This window comes from Prionailurus bengalensis, chromosome B4 (genome assembly GCF_016509475.1).
Source record: "Prionailurus bengalensis isolate Pbe53 chromosome B4, Fcat_Pben_1.1_paternal_pri, whole genome shotgun sequence".
NCBI lineage: Eukaryota > Metazoa > Chordata > Mammalia > Carnivora > Felidae > Prionailurus > Prionailurus bengalensis.
The window spans coordinates 42,917,377-42,938,525 of NC_057358.1; the positions used below are offsets into that span (position 1 = coordinate 42,917,377).

The 21,149-nt window shown below is 43.5% G+C and overlaps 1 protein-coding gene across 1 annotated transcript; it reads right to left on the minus strand.

Annotated features, from left to right (window-relative positions):
- Window positions 1-661: 661 nt before the first annotated feature.
- AICDA (activation induced cytidine deaminase) lies at window positions 662-10,995 on the minus strand. The gene is made up of 5 exons (XM_043562467.1): window positions 10,904-10,995; window positions 4,563-4,710; window positions 2,218-2,488; window positions 1,824-1,939; window positions 662-1,387 (listed from the first exon to the last, which is right to left on the minus strand). The coding sequence occupies exons 1-5, from the start codon at window positions 10,909-10,911 to the stop codon at window positions 1,334-1,336; spliced, it is 597 nt and encodes a 198-aa protein (XP_043418402.1). The 5' UTR covers window positions 10,912-10,995; the 3' UTR covers window positions 662-1,333.
- Between the last annotated feature and the right edge of the window lie 10,154 nt (window positions 10,996-21,149).

Here is a 21,149-nt window from a genome sequence, read left to right on the forward strand (position 1 = left end):
ATAAATTTTGAGTTAACTTTTATATATGGCATGTGGTAGAGACCCAAACTGATTCTTTTGCCTATAGATATCCATTGTCCTAGCTGTTTGTTGAAAGAACTTATATTCTTTTACTGACTGGCCCTGGCACCCGTTTGTATTTGTAGGACAATACGATTGTGCATTCAACTTGTCCTGTGGATCTATTTATCTGCATTGCAAGGGTTTCCAGGAGATAACTGCACAGTGACGTGGTTGCTTTGACTATTTTTCTCACAGTCAAGGATAGTTGTTACACCTAGGCAGTCTCTGTGCCATAGGCTGGCTCCCTTACATTTTGCTGGATAAAACACTCTTTCTTTGCTATGCTCTGTCATCCTTCCCAAATATTGTTCTCTTTTTATCACACTCTCTTAAATAGTGAACATTTCTTTGAGAGAAGCATCACATAAAGTAGGAACCTGTTGGCCTGGTTGACGCTGTTCAAGTCAACAGACCCATCGGGGAGAACAGGTGCCTGGTTTTAACACGGAAGCAACTCCTCTTCAAGTGTTACCTGATTACCCGCGAAATGTGTGGTTGTGTTTTCTGAACTATGGGCTTCTTTAAAAAGGATCTGTGTTTCCAGATGTGTGACTTGAAGCACCAACTAACTTTCAGCGCGTCTTCGTCAGTCCTCATATTCATTTTAAGATCCTTTATTATAAAATAGCCTGAAGGTGATCGCGCATATTCCATACCAAGAAAAAACCCGTTGTGTGTACAAACAGGGAAACGTGCCTCAGACAATTAAAACAGACAGCACATGCTTAGATATTAATGCTCTGAGAAGATGTTTGGGGGTTTACAATCACCCAGAGTCTTTCATTAGGTGGTTCTACATAGATCATGGACTGGTGGAGGTCTGTTCACTTGAAAGTGAACCCCAAAGGCAAAGAGTACAAAAATGTATCAGTAATATCCTTGAAAAACTCAGAACGAATAATAGAGGAAACTGATTATAAAAATATTTGATCTTCTCACCATGCTTTTAGGGAGTTACCTTCTGTTTCCTCCCAGCCTAAAAGTCATAGAACGGGACACTTTAGGCGCTCCCAGGTCCTGCAATTCTGCCATTTCACAGTAGAGGGCGCTGTTGCATTAAAACCTGCACCGGTTGCACCGCTACCTCGGTGGGCCTGTGCTCCTGGTCTACTTTCCAGATGTTTTTTAAACAAGCCCTGTATACGAATATTTTTTTCTCTAAACTCTAAGGAAGTGAGAGTTGAAGAAAAACAGACTTCTTGAAAGATCGTCCTTTTACCCATTGTCTTCGGAGATAGCTTATAATATGTGACATTCTTGGAGGCTGCTGTCAAAGTCCCAAAGTACGAAATGCATCTCTCAAGTCATCAACCTCATACAGGGGCTGTGGAGAAAGAGAAGGAGACTCAGGGGATGACTTCGTAACATTTTGCAAGAAAGTAAGTGGGGGGGGGGGGGGGAGTGGGGGAGGGGGGACTAGGAAGAGACAGGAAGAGAAGAGGAAGGAACGCTACCAGGAGGAAAAGACAGCTCTTGAGAATCTAACCAAGAAAGAGACATGTGAGGGATCCAAGAGGGGAAGGGAAAGGCATCCCGGCAGAGGGCTCTGAAACAGAAGAGCAAACTCAAATGCGGGAGAAACGACAACAACAAAAAAAGCCAGAAAATAGGCTTTCACCGGGGGAAAAATAAGGAGTGATATTTACACACACGCGCACATAACGACAGTGTGAAAAATATAAGAAAGGAAAACACAAGTCGCTGCAGGAAAAGATGACTTTGGAGAGAGAAAGGAAAGGAGAAGCCAAGAAGCCCCTTACCAAAAGAATGCGTCGAAGCTGTCTGGATAGACGAACTGAATTTTCGTGCAACCCCTCCCAGGCTTTGAAAGTTTTTTCACGATTTTCCACAAAAGTATTCCAGCAATAAAAATAATCTTTAGAAAAAAAAAAAAAGAGGGAGATGGGGTAGAAGACAGTTCAGATCCCAAATCAAGAGAAAAGAAAGAAAACCCTGCCCCCCTCATGCCCCCACACCCCCTCCCCCTTAATTCTCATCTCCCCCAAAGCCTGGTGTCCAAGCCCTTAATTCTTTTCCTCCAATTCTAGTTGATAATTTTCAGCTGGATCCCGCCCCCGACGTTTCTCATTCTGAATTGCAATCCTGAACCAGAGCTGCCGCACGGCGCCTGCGCAGCAGACGTCCCCTCCGCACCTTTGAAGGTCATGATGGCGATTTGGACGCCCGCGCGGTGCAGGCGCCGCAGCCCCTCGGGCTCGGCCTTGCGGTCCTCGCAGAAGTAGAGGCGCGCGGTGAAGATCCTCAGACTGAGGTTGGGGTACCCCCTCAGAAAGTCGGCCACGTGCCGGGCGCAGTCGTAGCAGGGGCTCCAGGAGGTGAACCAGGTGACGCGGTAGCAGCGGCCAGGGTCCAGGTCCCAGTCGGAGATGTAGCGGAGGAAGAGCAGTTCCACGTGGCAGCCGTTCTGCGGAGAGAGGAGACGACTTAGGTGACGTTCACTGACCTTGACTGCGGCGCCGGTAGCTTTACGGTCATTGATTCACCTGCTCCCCACAGTAATCTCTTATGGGGTGTCCGCAGTTTTGGGCCTTAACGTTGCAAAACGTTTTGCTAACTCCCCGAAGGAGCGGCGAGGCCCGAACCCTTTTGCCGCCGTGGCCCTGCGGCGTGGAGACAGGTTATGGATTTTTCTGTGGACCGGCAGGATGAAATGAGCCTGGTTGAAGTAGCATCACACTGTCGTGGAGTTTTTTAAGCTGCGCTCGTGAGGTTAACTTTTTGCACCTTTAAGGAGAAAGAAAATGGCTTGGAAGGAAGTCCTGTTGCTTGACATCGTGGAAATACACCAGACCGCTAGGGGGAGGTAGGAAACTTATGAAGGGGCAAAACACATTAGAGTAAGGCCGACAGAGGGGTGTTGTAAGAGAGGTAATAGGCACTGCTAAGGATTAAGAACAATTGAATGTGTTTGCGCATTGTGTGATCCCTGCGATTGTAATAATAATCTCACAATAGTGAGATACAGCAAGTCGGCTTAGTGTTGCGGGAAGCTCGTTAGCCCCGGAATCCGATGATCTAGGTTCCGGTTCCTGGCGTCACCACTCAGGTGACTGAGACAATTTACCCAACTCTTGGATCTTCTAATTCCACACCAGTGAAATAGGCTGGTGTGAGGCTTAAATGAGAAAGAAATAAAGGGTTGGTAACTGCAAAGCCTTCCATACGGAGAATGTGCCACATCAGCAAACAAGAAAGAGATTAGGATGTTAAACAATTGTAGTGAGATAATTTACGCAATATAAATGGAGGCAAAGGAAACTGAACAGTCAGATAAACACTAAACAATGAGTCAGTGTCCTTCCACCCATGGATTCTTCCCTGGGACTCCCACCGATACCAGATGTCACTGCCTGTTATGAGACAGGAAATAATCGTTGGCAGAAGCTTATGTAAACCCATCTGGTTATGGTGAAGAAGTCTCTTGGAAGTGTAATTCTCTGATCTTCTAGATGCTGAGAGATCGGTTTAATTAATCAGCCAATTGAAGCTTCCCTGAGTATTCTGGGTCTCATACTGAATGTACTCATTGGCTTATGATCTGTGTGAGCAGAAGGGAATAGGAATCATTTGGCAAACAGAATTGAGTCATTATTAATGTTTCCTCAATTTTTCTTCCTTACTTTTCAAAAATTCTAAAGAAAATTTGATTTTCACATTTAAGATTTAGCTTGAATGAGCTGATAATATTCTCCTAAATCAAAAGGCTCCTACATTTGATTTCTTCCTTAACCTCAAAGGCAATTCATTTGCTGGGGAGAGGGGAGAGATTTTGGGGGCAGTTAACTCTTGGCATTGAAGCAAGGTGTGGCAGTAATGTACCCAGCATGATTGGGGAGGACATTGGATGACACGCTTTGGGGCATAACAATTACAATTTCATGGACATTTTTTTTTTTTAAGTTTATCTATTTTAAGAGAGAGCGTGCATGAGCACAAGTGGGGGAGGGGCGGAGAGAAGGAGAGACAGAATTCCAAGCAGGCTCTGCACCATCAGGGTAGAGCCCTCTGCGGGGCTCGAACTCACGAACTGTGAGATCATGACCTGAACCAAGATCAAGAGTTGGACACTTAACTGACTAACCCACCCAGGCGCCCTGAATTTCGTGGACATTTAAAAAAGAAAAAGATTGGGGCGCCTGGGTGGCACAGTTGGTTGAAGCTCTGACTCTTGATCTGGGCTCAGGTCATGATCTCACAGTTCATGAGTTCAAGCCCCGTGTGGGCTCCGTGCTAACAGTGCGGAGCCTGCTTGGGATTCTCTCTCCCTCTCTCTGCCCCTATCCTGTGCTCTCTGTCTCTGTCTCTCTCTCAAAATAGACAAACCTACGATTTTCTTAAATTAAAAAAAAAAAGAAGAAGAAAGGAAGAAATCTGAAGACCTAAATGTGAGACAGGCTGAAATGTAGTACCGTCAGCAGATGGTTTTAAAAGTGCCCATCGTCTAGCTTTTAATTGCCTTGGAAGCAAATAATTGATACCTTGTTTCGAAGGTGACCGAAGTCCAATGAAAAGGAGGTGGCACTGTCCCGCCGCTTCACCACGTAGCACAAGTAGGTCTCATGGCGACCCTTAGCCCAGCGGACATTCTTGAAATGGTAGAGAAACTTCCTCTGCTTCATCAGGAGGCTGTGGGTGAGAGAGGGAGGAACATACAGGAGTACAGCTCCTTCTCTGGTCACTCCTGGCTTTCCTTCAGGCTTTTTTTTAAAGAATTTTTTTAATGTTTATTTATTTTTGAGAGACAGAGTGCGAGCAGGGGAGGGGTAGAGAGAGAGAGGGAGACACGGGATCCTAAGCAGGCTCCAGGCTCTGAGCTGTCAGCACAGAGCCCGACGCGGGGCTCGAACCCATGAACTGTGAGATCAGGACCCGAGCTGAACTTGGACTCCATTATTAACCCTTCTTTGTGCTTATATTTAAGACCAATTGACAGGTAGCCAGAACCCCCAAACCATGTGCACTCACAGGACAGTCTCCTCCCACAGCTGTCTTTTAGATGCTGACAACTTGGAATTACAAACTTGTTCCTGGGGTTCCATAATTTTTTTCTTTCGGAGTTCCCCTCCAAATGTTACCTGAATGCCCAGTGTGTACTTCAAACTCAACACGGTCAAAACAGAATTCCCAAACTGCCCGCCATCCTGATTATCCTGTCTCTCCTTACTTTTCCATCTCAAGTAACCAGGCTAAAAGCTTGGGGGTCATTGATTCTTCTCCTTAACTCCTCATATTTAAGTAATGATCTAAACATATTGATTCAGTTCTCCAAATATTTCTCTTTTGCTTTTTAATATTTTTATTTTTTAAACCTCCGAACATTTCTTGAGTTTGTATCTGCACTGTTCCCCCTGCTCTCTGCTTCGGTCCAAGCCCCTGCCTTCTGTTGTCATGTTGTTCTGGCCTCTAAGCTGGTCTCACTGCCCTCAGACCCTCCAAAAGAACATTCTCCGTGCTGTGCCAGAGTGATCTCGCAAAAACCCAGGCGTGACTATGTCATTTCCATGCGGAAAAGCTCCCAGTGAATCTCTTCTGCTCATAACTCTTTATTTTTGTGTTTTATTTTTTTATTTTTTTCTTATTTTTTTTTTTTAATGTTTATTTTTGAGACAGAGAGAGACAGAGCATGAACGGGGGAGGGGCAGAGAGAGAGGGAGACACAGAATCGGACGCAGGCTCCAGGCTCTGAGCCGTCAGCCCAGAGCCCGACGGCGGGGCTCGAACTCACGAACCGTGAGATCGCGACCTGAGCTGAAGTCGGACGCTCAACCGACTGAGCCACCCAGGCGCCCCTTTGTGTTTTACTTTTGAGAGAGAGAGCGTGAGCAGGGAAGGGGCAGAGAGGGGGAAGGAAAGAGGATCCAAAGCGGGTTCAGCAGTGAGTCCAACGCGGGGCTCGCACTCACGAACCTCGAGATCATGCTCTGAGCCAAAGTCGGAAGCTCAACTGATTGAGCCACCCAGGAGCCCCTGCCCATAACTCTTTAATGTGGTATTCAGGCCAGTTTTTACATTTGGTTATCAGTCTACATCTCTAGCCTCCTTTCCTACTACCTTCCCCCTGCCCTTCCCTGCCTTCAAGTGCCTGTGGTACTCGTGTGTTCTGAGGCTTTTTCTTTCCCATCACCTCGCTGATGCACTTCCTCCCGGTGAATGCTTTCCTGTCTTTTTCACTGGACAAAACCTACATATCCTTCACAGCCTGACCACAATTCAACTCTTTTTTATTTATTTATTTTTTTCTTGCGACCACCGTCCCCAAATTTCTAGGCAAAAATCGAACACTTAACAACGACAAAGACCCTCCTGGGGCACCTGGGTGGCTGAGTGTGTTAAGCACCTGACTCTTGATTTTGGCTCAGGTCCTGATCTCACAGTTCGTGGAGTCAAGCCCGGCATAGGACTCTGCAGAGCCTGCTTGGAATTCTTTCTACCCCCACCCCCCCACCCTCCTGGGCCTGTGGGCACTCTCTCTCAAAATAAATAAATAAATAAACATTCAAAAGAAAAACCCTCCTGTAGTTTCCCTTGGTTCTCCAGTTCATCCCTACCGAATCTCTCATCCCCGGTTACCAATTGATTGCTGACCTGTCTCCCCATTTAGACTTTGTGTTTTGAGGCAGAAAAGTGTCACTTCATGAGGAAAAAAAAATCTCTTTTTAACGTAAGAGTAGTACTTGGCTGTTGTTAACTTGAATAATACAAAAAGTTAAGTGTTACGTTTCAAAGTACTAAAGAATTACACTATCAACAATAGCCAAAGTATGGGAAGAGCCCAAATGTCCATCGATGGATGATATATATATATATATATATATATGCAATGGAGTATTACTCAGCCATCAAAAAGAACTAAATCTTGCCATTCGCAACTGCGTGGATGGAACTAGAGGGTATTAATGCTAAGCAAAATAAGTCAGAGAAAGACATATCATGATTTCACTCATATGAGGACGTTAAGATAAAAACCAGGTGAACATAAGGGAAGGGAAGCAAAAGTAATATAAACACAGGGAGGGGGACAAAACAGAAGAGACTCAAATATGGAGAACAAACAGAGGGTTACTGGAGGGAGTGTGGGAGGGGGGATGGGCTCAATGGGGAAGGGGCACTAAGGAATCTACTCCTGAAATCATTGTTGCACTGTATGCTAATTTGGGTGTAAATGGAAAAAAATAAAATTAAAAATAAATAAATAAATAAACATTAAAGAATTAAAATTTTAAAAATTAAAACAAATGTTCCTAATTCAATATTTGGGATAGTATCTAAGAGTTAAAAATTTTTATGTTTTTCTAGTATTTTACAGTCATATTTACATGGTTTGGATTATACTGATTTCATATGGAATTTTGCACTCTGCTGCTTTTTAAACTTGGCAATATAATCTAAACATTACGTTATGTCGCTCACATGCCCTTGTTTTCCTTATTCCTAGAGCAGTGTTTTACTTGTCACGAGCACTAAATTGCATTGCATTGGTGGAAATACTCTGTGCTGGCTCAAGTTTCCTTGCGTTTGCGGATTTAACACAAGCTCTGTAGTATGGTTGATACCAAAGCACTGATGGTTTCTCCGAGTTTTGTCTTTAGTCTCTTCCAGAAATGGATTTATCGAGTTGTGGAGATAATGCTGCCACTTAGTGGCCCAGGGCAGAAGTGCAGTAAACTTGTAGGGACACCTGGGTGGCTCATTCGGGTTGAGCGTCTGACTCTTGATTTCGGCTTGGCTGTGGTCACGGTCCCAGAGGTCATGATCCTGGAGTTGTGGGATGGAGCCCAGAGTCAGGCTCAGTGCAGAGTGTGAAGCCTGCTTGGGATTGTCTCTCTATCCCTCTGCCCTTCTCCCCCGTTCTCTCTCTCTCTCTCTCTCTCAAATTAAAACAAACAGAAAAAGTGCAGTGAACTTGTAAAAACAAAGAGCGAGGCAAGGATTTGAATACGGTTGGCTGGCAAGAGAATTGAAACTTATTTCACCTTTTTTTTTTTTTAAACCATTGAGGCATAATTTACATACGTCACCCTTTTAAAATGTACAATTTTGTGAGTACTGGCAGATGTAAACACCCAAAGCTGAGACCACCGTCAGGATACAGAACATTTCCAGGGGACGCCTCCCCAGAGTTTCCTCATTCACTATGTCGGTCAGTTCTTCCCCCCCTTTCCTAGGCAACCATCAATCTGCTTTCTGTCACCGTATGTCACTATCCACATCCTAGAATTCCGTATAAGTCCTACATTATCTCTTCCTTTGTGTCCGACTTGTTTCACTTTGAAATTCATTTGTAGTGTTGCATGTGTTAATAGTTTGATCCTCTGTTTTGCGAAGTAATATCCCATTGCATGGCTTAGAGCACGTGTATTCATTCACCTGTCGATGGACATTTGGACTGTTTCCACTTTGAGGCTATTGTGAATAAAGGTTTTACAAACATGTCCCAGTCTTTGTGGTGACACAGCTTGAGAATTAATTTTAATGCAATACCTGTGATAGACCCTGAATTCAAGAGTTAAGTATCCAAGTGTCAACCTTATCAATTAGGTGAGCAAGGACGAGCTTTTTATAGCCATCTCAATTTAAAATGTCTCGCCTCACACACGTGAAGCTTCTTGAAATACACTTTAAATCCTGAGGCAGAGAACTGGGTTTATCACCAGTCTACACATTATGTATATCAAGCAATTTAAGAATGGCTTAATCATGTCATTTTAGAATGAAAAATTGGCATGTGAGAGCAAGCGGGGGGAGGGGCAGAGGCAAAGAGATTTTTAAGCAGGCTGAGCTGGACGTAGGGCTTGATCCCACAACCGTGAGTGAGATCATGACTTGGGCTGAAATCAAGAGTTGGTCGCTCAACCGACTGAGCCACCCAGGTGCCCCAGGGGGCTCGGTTTTAAACAGACTAAGCATCATCTCTTACTGAGACATTTCTTTAAACACCTAACGTACCCTCCTGGGCTCTATGGCCAAGCAAAGTGTGGAGAGGGGTACCGTATCACACACAGCAGGGATCCGCTGCTGGGAGGAAGAAAAGGTGTTCTGGAAGGGATGTGAGATAGGTGAGGGAATTCAGATGGACTTTTGCCTTCTGCCTCACGGGGAAATACAGCAGTCCGTTACTGTTTGTCAGAAGCGACCACAGTGAAGCGAATCGCTTGATTGTGACCTGTTAGTTAACCCTCTAGGTCCATCACTTTCCTTCAACTGTAGCTAGGAGCCCATTTCCAGTATCCTGTTCTCTTGGTTTCTCTTTTGGGTACAAAGGACTTTGTAGAGGTAGTCCTTCAAGGTCGCGGGCTGCCAGCTGCTCTGGACAGCTGTGCCCCGTGAGGCAGAACATCGCTGTATCCCCAGCAATGCAAACAGAGACAAATGGGTTAAAAATAATCCTGACGAATGCCCTCTGCAGATTTTCTTTTCCTTAATGATAATTGTATATTTCCCCTTTTCTCCTCTTGAATTTCATCTTTTCTCCTTTTTGTGTCTTTGAACTTCAACTACGAATTTAATCATTGCTTTGCATTTCATTATGCACAAATATTTTCAGTGGACCCTTTACCTCTTTATACCTCAGATGAATTTTCAAAATCTGATTGCAAACTGAGCAGACATTTGACATTTTTGCCCTCAAGAAAATTTGCTGAAGAACATTTAGACTCCCATTAAAAATCTTAGTTCTGGGTGCACCTGGCTGGCTCAGCCGATGAAACATGAGACTCTTGATCCTGGGGTTGTGAGTTCGAGCCCCACATTGGGTATAAAGATTACCTGAAATCTTTTGAAAAAAAAATTTTTTTAATTTAAACAATCAATTCTGTAGTGTAAACGCTTTGTAAAAGCGTTAAGTTGAGATAAAGCCTAAGGATTAAGTATGATTCTCATACTTCTGTAGTAAGTAGGAATAAAATAAGTTATGTGATAATAACTTATAAACTGCTTGTGAAAACATTCTGATGATCTTAAAAATACATTTAAGAAGTAAGTTAAACGAAACTGAAAGACTATATACGTAGGGGCGCCTGGGTGCCTCAGTTGGTTAAGCGTCCCGCTCTTGATTTTGTCTCAGGTCATGATCTCAGAGTTCATGAGATCAAGCCCCACATTGGGCTCTGTGCCGACAGCATGAAGCCTGCTTGGAATTCTCCCTCTCTCTCTGCCCCTCCCCTGCTCTCTCTCTCTTTCTCTCTCTCTCAAAATAAAAAAAAAAAAAAATTAAAAAATTAAAAGGAAGACTAGATAAGTAGTAAAAATGCCACTAACTGCCTAACAATTAACACTAAATAAAGTTATTTCCTGATGCTTGACTGATTTTTCTCCCTGTAACAGATACATATCATCCTAGTGACTTTCAAGCAGTTAATTTTGAATATGGGCATTAAAAAATAATCTCCTTACTCTGTAACTAAATTTTTCAGTAAAGAGTCCCCAGGAAGGTTTACAAGTCCTTTTGTAGGTGAATGCTGACAAAATTATTAGTACAATTTCCACTACCATTTGTAATATAGTTATAGTCTTGCTATACCTTTCCATGAATTGAATCTCTAAACTAGTGCTGACTGCACGACACATCTCAGGACGAGTCCATACGTGGCACATAGGAGTTCTTTTGAATATGGAAGAGAGAGAGAGAACAGAGAGAATCAGGCAGAGAGCGTGTAAGATCTGAACAGATGTGACAGATCCAGAGAAATAAACGTGCAGATTGCCCAGGCAGTGAGTCAGATAGTGAGAGGAGAGAAGCAGATAGCTACCAATCTGAAAGCTCAGATTTGCTCGGAGAGGAAAGCCAGTGCACCCCCGCCCCATGAGGAGACGGCTTTACCTGTCCATTGTGGATTCCAGGGTGTCTTTCTTAGTCTTAGGCCAAGGAAGGCTTGCCTCAAGTCCTGCTGCCTCACTGACTCTGTCTGGCAGTGCATTGGCCCCACACATTCAAATTTGAGCTTACCCTCTTAGGCTCCGCCCCCCCCAAGGCATCATCACCATCAGGTACCCCAACAGCCTTCCTCTTGTTTAGGTCCAAAAAAGATAGGCGGGGCTGTCATTGGCAAAGTCACGTGGGTAAATGACTGAGGGCCGTTCTGCTTAAGGTATAGGCTCCTTTAGGGCTACAGCTGTAAAAATCCAGTCTATGCTCCACAGGTAACAAAGATCAGGAAACAATAGCCAGAGACACTTAGGAAATTGTAAGCCTGGTGGCCAATAACATCTTTAATTTTAAAAGTGCAATAATAATATTAGTAATGTTCAATGAGATAGCATCTTGTTTTCTGTGAGCTGAAGGCATCTGTTCCCTTGTGTAAGTGCACACTTTCTGAATCTCAGTAGAGACCAGCACTAACACCTCCTGCTTTGTGGCCAAGCAAGTAAATGTGGTCAGTTATGTAGGACTTAGGAATAGAAATTATGCACCCTAAACCACCGATTTCCCCCCCCCCTTTCTGATTGCATTACAAGAATTGCTAGAAGACTAGACGATTGCACAAGAGTAATTTTTGCAAAAGCTGTCTTTTCCACAAGCCATATATTTTGAAGTCAGAAGCAGCGGCATCCCAAAGCATTAAAAAATGTTTATTTCATCAGACGGAATCAGCATCCAGATGACTCCAGTGAACTTGGAAAACCGTTTGGGCTTTTCAAGTAAAAGGCTTTAAATTCCTGCCCTCATACAATTTGGTCTATTAAAGATTTTGCTTCTCCCTCTTAACTCAGTCTAAATCCTTTCTATTTCTTTATTCAATAGAAACTCAGTGCCTAACTACGTGAGAGAAACTGTTGGGTGCTGGGGGTACAGTCGTGAGTAAAGCAGCTAAGGTCTCTGCTCCCTTCCTGCCTCAAGGCTTTGAATACCCCATAGGCATTGATTCCCAGATCTGTCGCTCCAGCTTGGACCACTTCCTTGAACTCAACACAGAGGCAAACAATTGCCACCTCAGCATCCCCATTTAAATATCCGAGGGGCATCGCCAACACGCCTCAAACTGATCCCCTGTTCTCTCTCTCAACACACCTGCTCCTTTGGCCATCTTTCCCATCTCCATGATGGTGTCGTCCCTCCCACGGCTCAGGCCAACCTGGGAGTCTTCCTTGGTGGTTCTCTTCCTTCTAAAGTCCATTGCATTAGCAAGTCCTGTGGCCTCTACTTGCAGAATAAATCCAGGACTGACCACTTTTCACCACCTCTGGTGCAAGCAACCTAGATTACCGCCCCCCACTGGTCTTCCTGCTTCCCTGTCTTTCGATTACAGTCTATTCTCAACACAGCAATCAGAATAATCCTTTTGAAACACTTTATTTTTATTTTATTAATGCTTATTTATTAAAAAAAATTTTTTTTAACATTTATTCATTTTTGAGAGACAGACAGACAGACAGAATCGGAGTCAGGGTCCAGGCTCTGAGCTGTCTGCACAGAGCCCGACATGGGGCTCGAACTCATGGAATGTGAGATCATGACCTGAGCTGAAGTTGGACGTTTAACCAGCTGAGCCACCCAGGCACCCCAATGTTTATTTTTGAGAGAGAGAGAGAGAGAGCACATGAGAGCACGAGTGGGGGAGGGGCAGAGAGAGAAGGAGACACAGAATCTGAAGCAGACTCCAGGCTCAGAGCTGTCAACACGAAGCCTGACGCGGGGCTCGAACTCACGGAATGTGAGATCATGACCTGAGCCGAAGTCGGAAGCTCAACCAGCTGAGCCACCCGGGTGCCTCCCTTTGAGACACTTTAGATCACATAACTCATCTGTCAAAACTTTCCATGGTTTTCTATTCTCTCAGTAATAGTCAACATCCTTCCATGACACACAAGACCCTGTATCATCTGCCTCTGCTTTGCCTCTAAATTATCACTTTTAGGGGCACCTGGCTGGCTCAGTTGGTAGAGCACGCAACTCTTGGTCCAGGGGTCGTAAGTTTGAGCCCCTTTGTGTGTAGAGATTACTGTAAAAAAGATGAAATCTTAAAATGAATACTTTCAACTCTCTCCCTTGCTTATTCACAGAACACACATGCCCGCCCCCTCATTTGCACTTACTGGCTCTCCTGCCCGGAGTGCTCCTTCCCTGTACATCATTATGGGGTTTTTATTGACTAATTTATGTATTAATTAATTAATTCATTTTCATTATGGGTTTTTAAAATTAAGTTTTTAATTCCAGTATAAGTTCACATACAATATCATATTAGCTTCAGGTGTTAGATCATCACAGTTTGATTTCCTTATTTATGTCTTTACTCAACTACCTCCTTATACTTGAGGCCTTTCCTAGTGACCATATCTAAAATTTCAACTCTATCCCACTATCCCAGCATTTCCGTTCCCCTTTCGAATGTATATTTCTCTTTAGCACTTATCACTGAAAATACATTGTGATCTGTGCTCCTCATTGACTCTTAGGTCTATGAACAGAGGGATTTTTGTCTTTCTTTTCGCCCGGCCAAGATATTCCTAGTACCTAGTACAATGTTGGCATATAGCAGATGCTGAATGAATGTTGAATGAATGAATCCATAAGGATCTCATGGAACTTACATTCGAGTGGGAAAGACGCATTAATCAAGTAATTGAACCTGTAAATATGTCATTGAAACTGGTATTTGCTACGAAAGACAAGTACACATAGTAACAGGAGACTGACCGGTCTGTGATCAGTGGGAGGACTCCTGATTGGGAAATGGTAATAGCCAATGTCTTAGCTCCCTTCTCTGTCTGAGATTCTTTGATGGTTGGGTTATGGAAGAAAGGAAGTATTTACCACTGCGTCTTAACATTCCGTGCCCTGACTCAGAAACTTTTTCTTTTTTTTTAAGTTTGTTTATTTATGGAGAGGGAGCGAGAGCGGGAGAGTGAGAGCACGCACAAGTTGAGGAGGGGCAGAGAGAAATGTTAGAATCCAAAGCAGTCTCCAGGCTCCGAACTGTCAGCACAGATCCAGATGTGGGGCTCAAACTCACGAGCCATGAGATCATGACCTGAGCTGAAGTCGGATGCTTAACCAACAGGGCCACCCAAGCGCCCCCAGAAACTTTCTAATCACACCCTTTGTCGAACACAGAAGTTTAGAGTTTCCTATTTGCGCTACCCTTCCTCTCTCCACTCTATTAAACCTGGAAGGAACATTAAGGGAAATTTCTGAAGTGGTTTATTTCAAATCACAGCTAATAGTTTTGAGTGCTTACTGTGGTTAGACATTACACTAAGCCCGTTCAAGACAAAGTACACATATTTAGGAAAACTGTGATGGGGATAAAGTTTCTTATAGGCTCCTGAATTGTGCTCATGGTCCCTGATTCTATGGATTGCAAATTCAACTTTGCTTCACCGTGGGTACCCAGCCAAGGATGGCTCGATGCTAGTTCACTCTCAAGGACTCTCTAAGTGAGAGTGAGTGGATCTAATGTGAGCAAGCCTTACAATGCTCTCTCACTTGCCTCCAATAAACCAACCAAAATATCAAGGTACCACAGATCTCACTGAAGTGTTGGAGAAATCTAAGGGAATGATACATGTGAGAGAAGTCATATTAGTTAATAGGTTAATTATGGCTTTTTATAGCTTAAGAAAGAATTTCAAAAGAATGAGTCTCTTCACAGGGATCTGCTCATGACCACATCCCATTCCTAGAGTTGTTCTCCTGCCCTCCAGTCCACTCCTGTCCAAAAGCCTCTTTTTCTCAATTCCACAGGGAAACTCTGCCTTGTATTTTCCAGGATTATTCTCACCCATGGATCCATGTTTCTCTGTAGACATGTATTTCTCCAAGTCTTTATTTTGAAAAAGATTCTCAGGGCACAGGAAAGATAGTAGATGATAGCCAGTCACCTTTAGCACCGAATTGAAGGGACAGATGGCCAGGGAAAGGGTAGAGGAGACTCTAAACTCCTCTGCAGAGACCACGATGGGGCATGGCCATGGGTGATCTGACCCCTTTAAATTGTCTCCTCATATATGAGGTGGGCCTTTACCGTGTTTTCATCCAGGTGTCCAGAGAAACACACACACACACACACACACACACACACACACATGCTCCAAAAAGATCAATATTAATTCTTAGCGATGGTAGTATCTCTAAATTCAAAAAAAAAAAAAAAAATGTTCCGGTCGCCCAAATGATATTACAGTTTGGACTCTTAGTGGCCTTTGTATATTCTCTCTTCAAATTATGCCACTTTGGGAGCGCCTGGGTGGCTCAGTCTGTTCAGCTTCCAACTTCGGCTCAGGTCATGACCTCACTGTTTCTGTCCCTCTCTGACTGTCAAAAATAATAAAACCGTTTAAAAAATTTTAAAAATGATGCCCCTTTGTTCTGGCTGGAAATAAGAAAACTGGCCTGTTGCTGATCCCCATGCCCCTATGTTTGATTTTGGTTTGGTCTGTTTTTATTTTGTGCAATTCTGATCATTTCTAATTGTACGACTCAGTGGCATTAATTACGTTCCCAGTGTTGTGCAACCGTCACCCCTGTCTTTCCAAAACGTCTCCGTCACCCCAAAAAGAAACTTCATAACCACGAAGCACGAACTCACCATTCCCTCCTCCTTCTAGATCCTGGTAACTTAGAATCTGCTTTCTCTATGAATTTGTTGATTCCAGATACTTCCTAGAAGTGAAAACCATACAATGTTTTTCCTTTCGTGCTTGGTTCATTTCACTTTGTATAACGTTTTTGAGATTCATCCATGTTACAGTGTGTGTCAAAACTTCATTCCTTTTTACGGTTTATACATTTATAGTGTTTCATTGTGTGTATCCAGCACATCTTACTTATCCACTCATGTGTTGATAGACACTCGAGTTGCTTGCACACTTTGGTTATTGTGCAGTGTGGCAGTGAAGCTTTGTGTATAAGCATGAGTCTTTGTTTTCATAACTAGAAGTGGAGTCACCTGAATGGCATTTCCTCTGAATGACACACACACACACACACACACACACACACTCTTAAAAATTATGGCCGAAATTATGAAATTATACTTTTAAAAGACTCAATAGCTCCTCATATGAGGGTCTTCGTCTTCTTCTTCTTTTTTTTTTTTTTTAACATTTATTCGTTTCAGTAATCTGAACATCCAGTAACTCAGTGTGGGGCTCAAACTCACAACCCCCAGATCAAGAGGGGCACACTCCACTGCCTGAGCTAGCCACCCTAAGGGCCATCCTTTCTGCTCAGCCTCTGGCTGGGGAGGGATTTTATTCTTGTCTTCACAACGTGTTATTTAACCAGCTCAGCCATTAGCTGGGAAGTAGAAAAGCTAGACCTGAGATCTGAACCCGAGTCAGCCGTCCTGTCCATGCAATAAGGTCATATTGGAAAACCAGTCCCACAGACCTTAATCGGGTTGACCATATCAGGTTGGGAATCTTCACATAAGAGCTGCAGAGGATTTTTCCCCTGTATTACTCTATCATTTAGAATTGAGTCTGGTTACATATGTCAAGCAAATTCAATGAACTACTTATGTGAGATACAATTTCTCTCCCAGATACAACGTAAATGTCCAGCAAGTAATTAAATCTAAATATAATTGAAACATGCACTTTGGAGCCCTTTATTTCGCCAAGAGACTATCCATGGGACATGTTTTTAGCCAGAATGTTTTTCTCATCTCTCAGTTTAAATACGGGGCATGAGTCCCAGCCTGGCACCAGTGGGAAATTAAATGCTGCATATCGGGAACCATACAAGACTAGAGGGCAGGGGAGAGTCAATTCTTCCAGATTGGTTTCTGAAGCAGAATTATCTCTGGATATTTGCTTTACAAATGATGTAGATTTGATACGGTGCTGGCAAAATCTATAAACACAACATGGAATACTCATTGTGCATTCTTGCATTTTCTATTTTAAAATCCTACTTTTCAGTGTATAGACTATACACAAGATTTTCTCCAACAAGTGTAAATGTTTTAAATCTTTATGATTTGACAATGAAGGTGCTGGGGAAAAAAAAATTCTGTTGTGGTTGTTTTGATGTTCTACTCCTTTGAGAGCAATGTAAAACATGCTTGTGTAAGTAATTTATGGACACAGTCTTTGAAAACTGAAATTCACTCAATTAGTTAATATTTATTGAAGGCCTATTATGAGAAAGCATAAGACTGAGCTTTGAAGGGGAACAATGATTCACACGACAGTTCTTCAAGGAATTCATACTTTTGTTTAAAGCTTCAAAAGTAGGTAATACTTAAATGACAATATAAAAGAGTTGCAGGAACCTTAGCCCTACGTTTCTCAAAATGACATGCATATTTGGAGATAGGCCTAAATATGAGTGGATGACAATACATCAGAAGTAGATGAAAACCACAGGATAAATTTGTCATGCTATTCTAGAATATAAATGGTTTCCAAAGGTATGAGAAAAGAGCGTTTTTATTTTATTTGTTTCTTTATTATTTTTATTAATTTTTTTTAAATTTATTATTGGGGCGCCTGGGTGGCGCAGTTGGTTAAGCGTCTGACTTCAGCCAGGTCACGATCTCGTGGTCCGTGAGTTCGAGCTCTGCGTCAGGCTCTGGGCTGATGGCTCAGAGCCTGGAGCCTGTTTCCGATTCTGTGTCTCCCTCTCTCTCTGCCCCTCCCCCGTTCATGCTCTGTCTCTCTCTGTCCCAAAAATAAATAAACGTTGAAAAAATAAATAAATAAAATTTATTATTGAGAGAGAGAGAAAGAGACAGAGTGAGAGTAGGGGACGGGCAGAGAGAGGGGGAGAGAGAGAGAATCCCAAGCAGCTCCACACTGTCAGCACAGAGCCTGCCTCGGGGCTTGATCTCCTGAACCGTGAGATCATGACCTGAGCCAGGATCAGGAGTTGGACAGTCAACTGACTGAGCCATGCAGGCGCCCTAGCATTTTTATCTGAAAAATTATTTAGAGTAGAATATAACATGCACATTCATTTTCCTCACATTTGTGGCTTTTCCCTATTGTCCTCTCCCATCCCCATGTAAAAAGTAAAAGTGCTCGAAACATGGACGATTTCAAAGATTATTATGCTCCCTTGTATGTAGAGTAAGCCCACGTGTGGCAGGCATACACGTGTGGTTGCTAATATAGGACCATGGAAGTGTTAAGAATAAAACATAGATTCTAGGGATATTTCAGCCGAACGCAGGTTGTTTGGGATTATATCCTCAGATGCTCAGCATTAATTTTACTGTCTTTTTTTTTTTTTTAAGTTTATTTATTTTTGAGACAGAGGGAGACAGAGCATGAACGGGGGAGGGGCAGAGAGAGAGGGAGACACAGAATCGGAAACAGGCTCCAGGCTCTGAGCCATCAGCTCAGAGCCCGACGCGGGGCTCGAACTCACAGACCGCGAGATCGTGACCTGAGCTGAAGTCGGACGCTTAACCGACTGAGCCACCCAGGCGCCCCTAATTTTACTGTCTTACAGGATATTTGAATGGGGGACAAATTCGAGACACGATGGTTCTGTAATTCTCTATAGAAAGCACGGATCCTAAAGTACCCCAAATGCTTATATAATTCCAGTAACAGGATGTGCATCACCTATTTAATGCCATGGGCTCAGATAGGTATAATGTGTGAATATGAAAGCATGGTACTTGGAATATATGGAATAATTCTGATGAAAACTTTTCATCCTCTCTCCAGGTAACAGAAACCACATGAGCAAAGGACTGTGTGATGTGCTTGATAGGTTTTAGCAACAATGAGTAGCTTAGGTTAGTTTGGTTTGAGTGATGGCTCGTAAGAAAAAAATGATGACAGATAAAACTGCGATGTAATTCATATTTCATTTAAGCTTTTTATTAAGGAAACTTTTGGAACAAAGTCGAGAGTCTTGCACAACGGCTGTAAATAAAAAGCTATTGAAGGGGATGCCTGGGTAGCTCAGTTGGTTGAGCGTCCAACGCTCAGGTCATTTGGCCCGGGGTTGAGGGATCGAGTCCCATGTTGGGCTCCACAATGAGCGTGAAGCCTGCTTAATTAAGATTCCCTCTCTCGGGAGCCTGGGTGTCTCAGTCGGTTAAGTGACCATCTCAGGTCATCTCCCGGTTCGTGGGTTCGAGCCCGGCGTCGGGCTCTGTGCTGACCGCTTGCTGGAAGCCTGGGGCCAGCTTCAGATTCTGTGTCTCCTTTTGTCTGCCCCTACCCGGCTTGTGCCCTGTCTCACTCTGTCTCTCAAAAATAAGGAAAGGTAAAAAGATTAAAAAAAAAAAAGATTCCCTCTCTCTGCCCCTCTCCCTTGTTTCTCTAAAATTAAAAAAAAAAAAAGCATAGGGGCACTAGGGTGTCTCAGTCAGCTAAGGGTCTGACTCCAGCTCAGGTTGTGATCTCACGGTCGGTGAGTTCGAGCCCTGTGTCGGGGTCTTTGCTGACAGCTCGGAGCGTGGAGCCTGCTTCAGATTCTGGGTCTCCGTCTCTGTCCCTTCCCCACTTGCTCTCTGTCTCTCTCTCTCTCCCTCTCAAAAAAAACATTAAAAAATTTTTTTTCGTAATTTTTAAAAAGCTATTGAAGAAGTGTGATCTGTCCAGCATACTGAGAGTAACATTTCTTTTCCCCCAGAAAGCCGTTTTCCCTGTTTATTTTTCTTTTAAAGGAAGGAAAATTACTCTCTTATAATTACAATGGCATTTTTCATTCCCGGGCATTTGGCGTTAGTGTGATTAAAAAGCCAATTTTGTGGGGTTTCATCATGCTGTTTTTAAAACTTGTTTTCCTTATTAGCTACCTGCTCCCTTCACCAGCTTCTCTTGAAAAACCACAGGACAACCTGGTCAGTTTATTTTTAACGAACACAATATGACTTGGAAATTGTACCTCTCATGGCTGTGTGAAGTTTTGGACATCTGGACTTCACCACTGCTGATTTTCAGCATGGTTAGCCCAAGGTGAGGTTTCATTCTGGCCAGCGTGTGAGGCCAGCAGGCCCCCTGGGGATCTTCCAGAGCATACATTCCCGGGTCTGAGGGCCAAGATGCTCAGACAATGACTCCCCAGGCCACTATTTTTGGACACCAGGTAGATTGTTCAATACGATACTTTCTTGTTTTTGAAAAAGCCCAAAAAAGGGATCCGTGTGGGTGAAAGTGCGGTTTTTGGAGTGCTTCAACTTCTGCATTTCCTGATTTTTGTTTTTCTCAGTTGGCGGCCAGACACATCACTGAATTTCTCTGGGGTATGAAGCAGAGGGAAGGACCTTTAAACACATACAGGAATTACTCACTCAGCTTCTGCCGCGCAGCTGCCCAGGACTCACTGAGGTTGAGAGAACAAAAAAACAAGTATTCGTCAAAAGCCTGAGGGCTGGGCAGAGGGCTGAAGAAAAAGAGCTATTTTTGCTGGGAAAAATGGCTAAAGAAGCTTCATTGATCATGCACATAATGAAAAATAGCATAGAGCAGTGGGAAAAGTTAGGTTTTGAAAGCAAGTACGTTAAGACCCGAATCGTCACTGTTTCCTAGCAAGGTGTCTGACTGTGTTTCAGTTTCCCCACGTGTGAAGTGTGAACAAAAAAATAGTAGTCATCGCTGTCCCTCACTGTGCGTGCAGCCCATACCAGGTTCTGTGCTGAGCGTGTTGCGTGAATTATCTTATTTATAGCCGAGAAGTAGGGACTGTTATCCCAGTTTTCAGACAGGCACACTGAGGCTCACGGCTGGCGGGATTGTTAAAGATGATGCAAGCAAGGGGCTCTGCATGTGGCCTAGTGCATGGAACGTACTCTGTACGGACCTGGCTTTATTAAAGATTATCTTACAAAACGAATACGTTTAGAAGACCAGCCACTTCAAAACTATCGATTGTGATCCAGCACGTCACGGGAGCTCATGGTTTTGTGATTGGTAATTAGATGTGAGTGAGGAGTTTGGAGGTTCTCACACTTCAGTGTGAGTGAGTGTAGAAAACTGCACATTCCAGTGTTTAATCCCTCAAGAGTTTATTCAGCGAGTCTGGAATCCAGCCCAGGTTCTCTGCCTTTCTGACAAGCGGCCATTCATTCCAAAGCAGGTGGTCTGTTGGGAACCTGGCTTTGAAAAATATTGCCCTAGAAGAGCTCACATCTCTCCCAGCTCCGAAATTCTGTGTTTGTATG

Excerpts from the sequence above, each read along its gene's own strand:
- AICDA (XM_043562467.1), bottom strand. Across the intron at positions 2,489-4,562 it reads TCGGTCACCTTCGAAACAAG|AACGGCTGCCACGTGGAACT; the intron begins GTATCAATTATT and ends CTCTCTCCGCAG. Across the intron at positions 1,940-2,217 it reads CGCCATCATGACCTTCAAAG|ATTATTTTTATTGCTGGAAT; the intron begins GTGCGGAGGGGA and ends TTTTTTCTAAAG.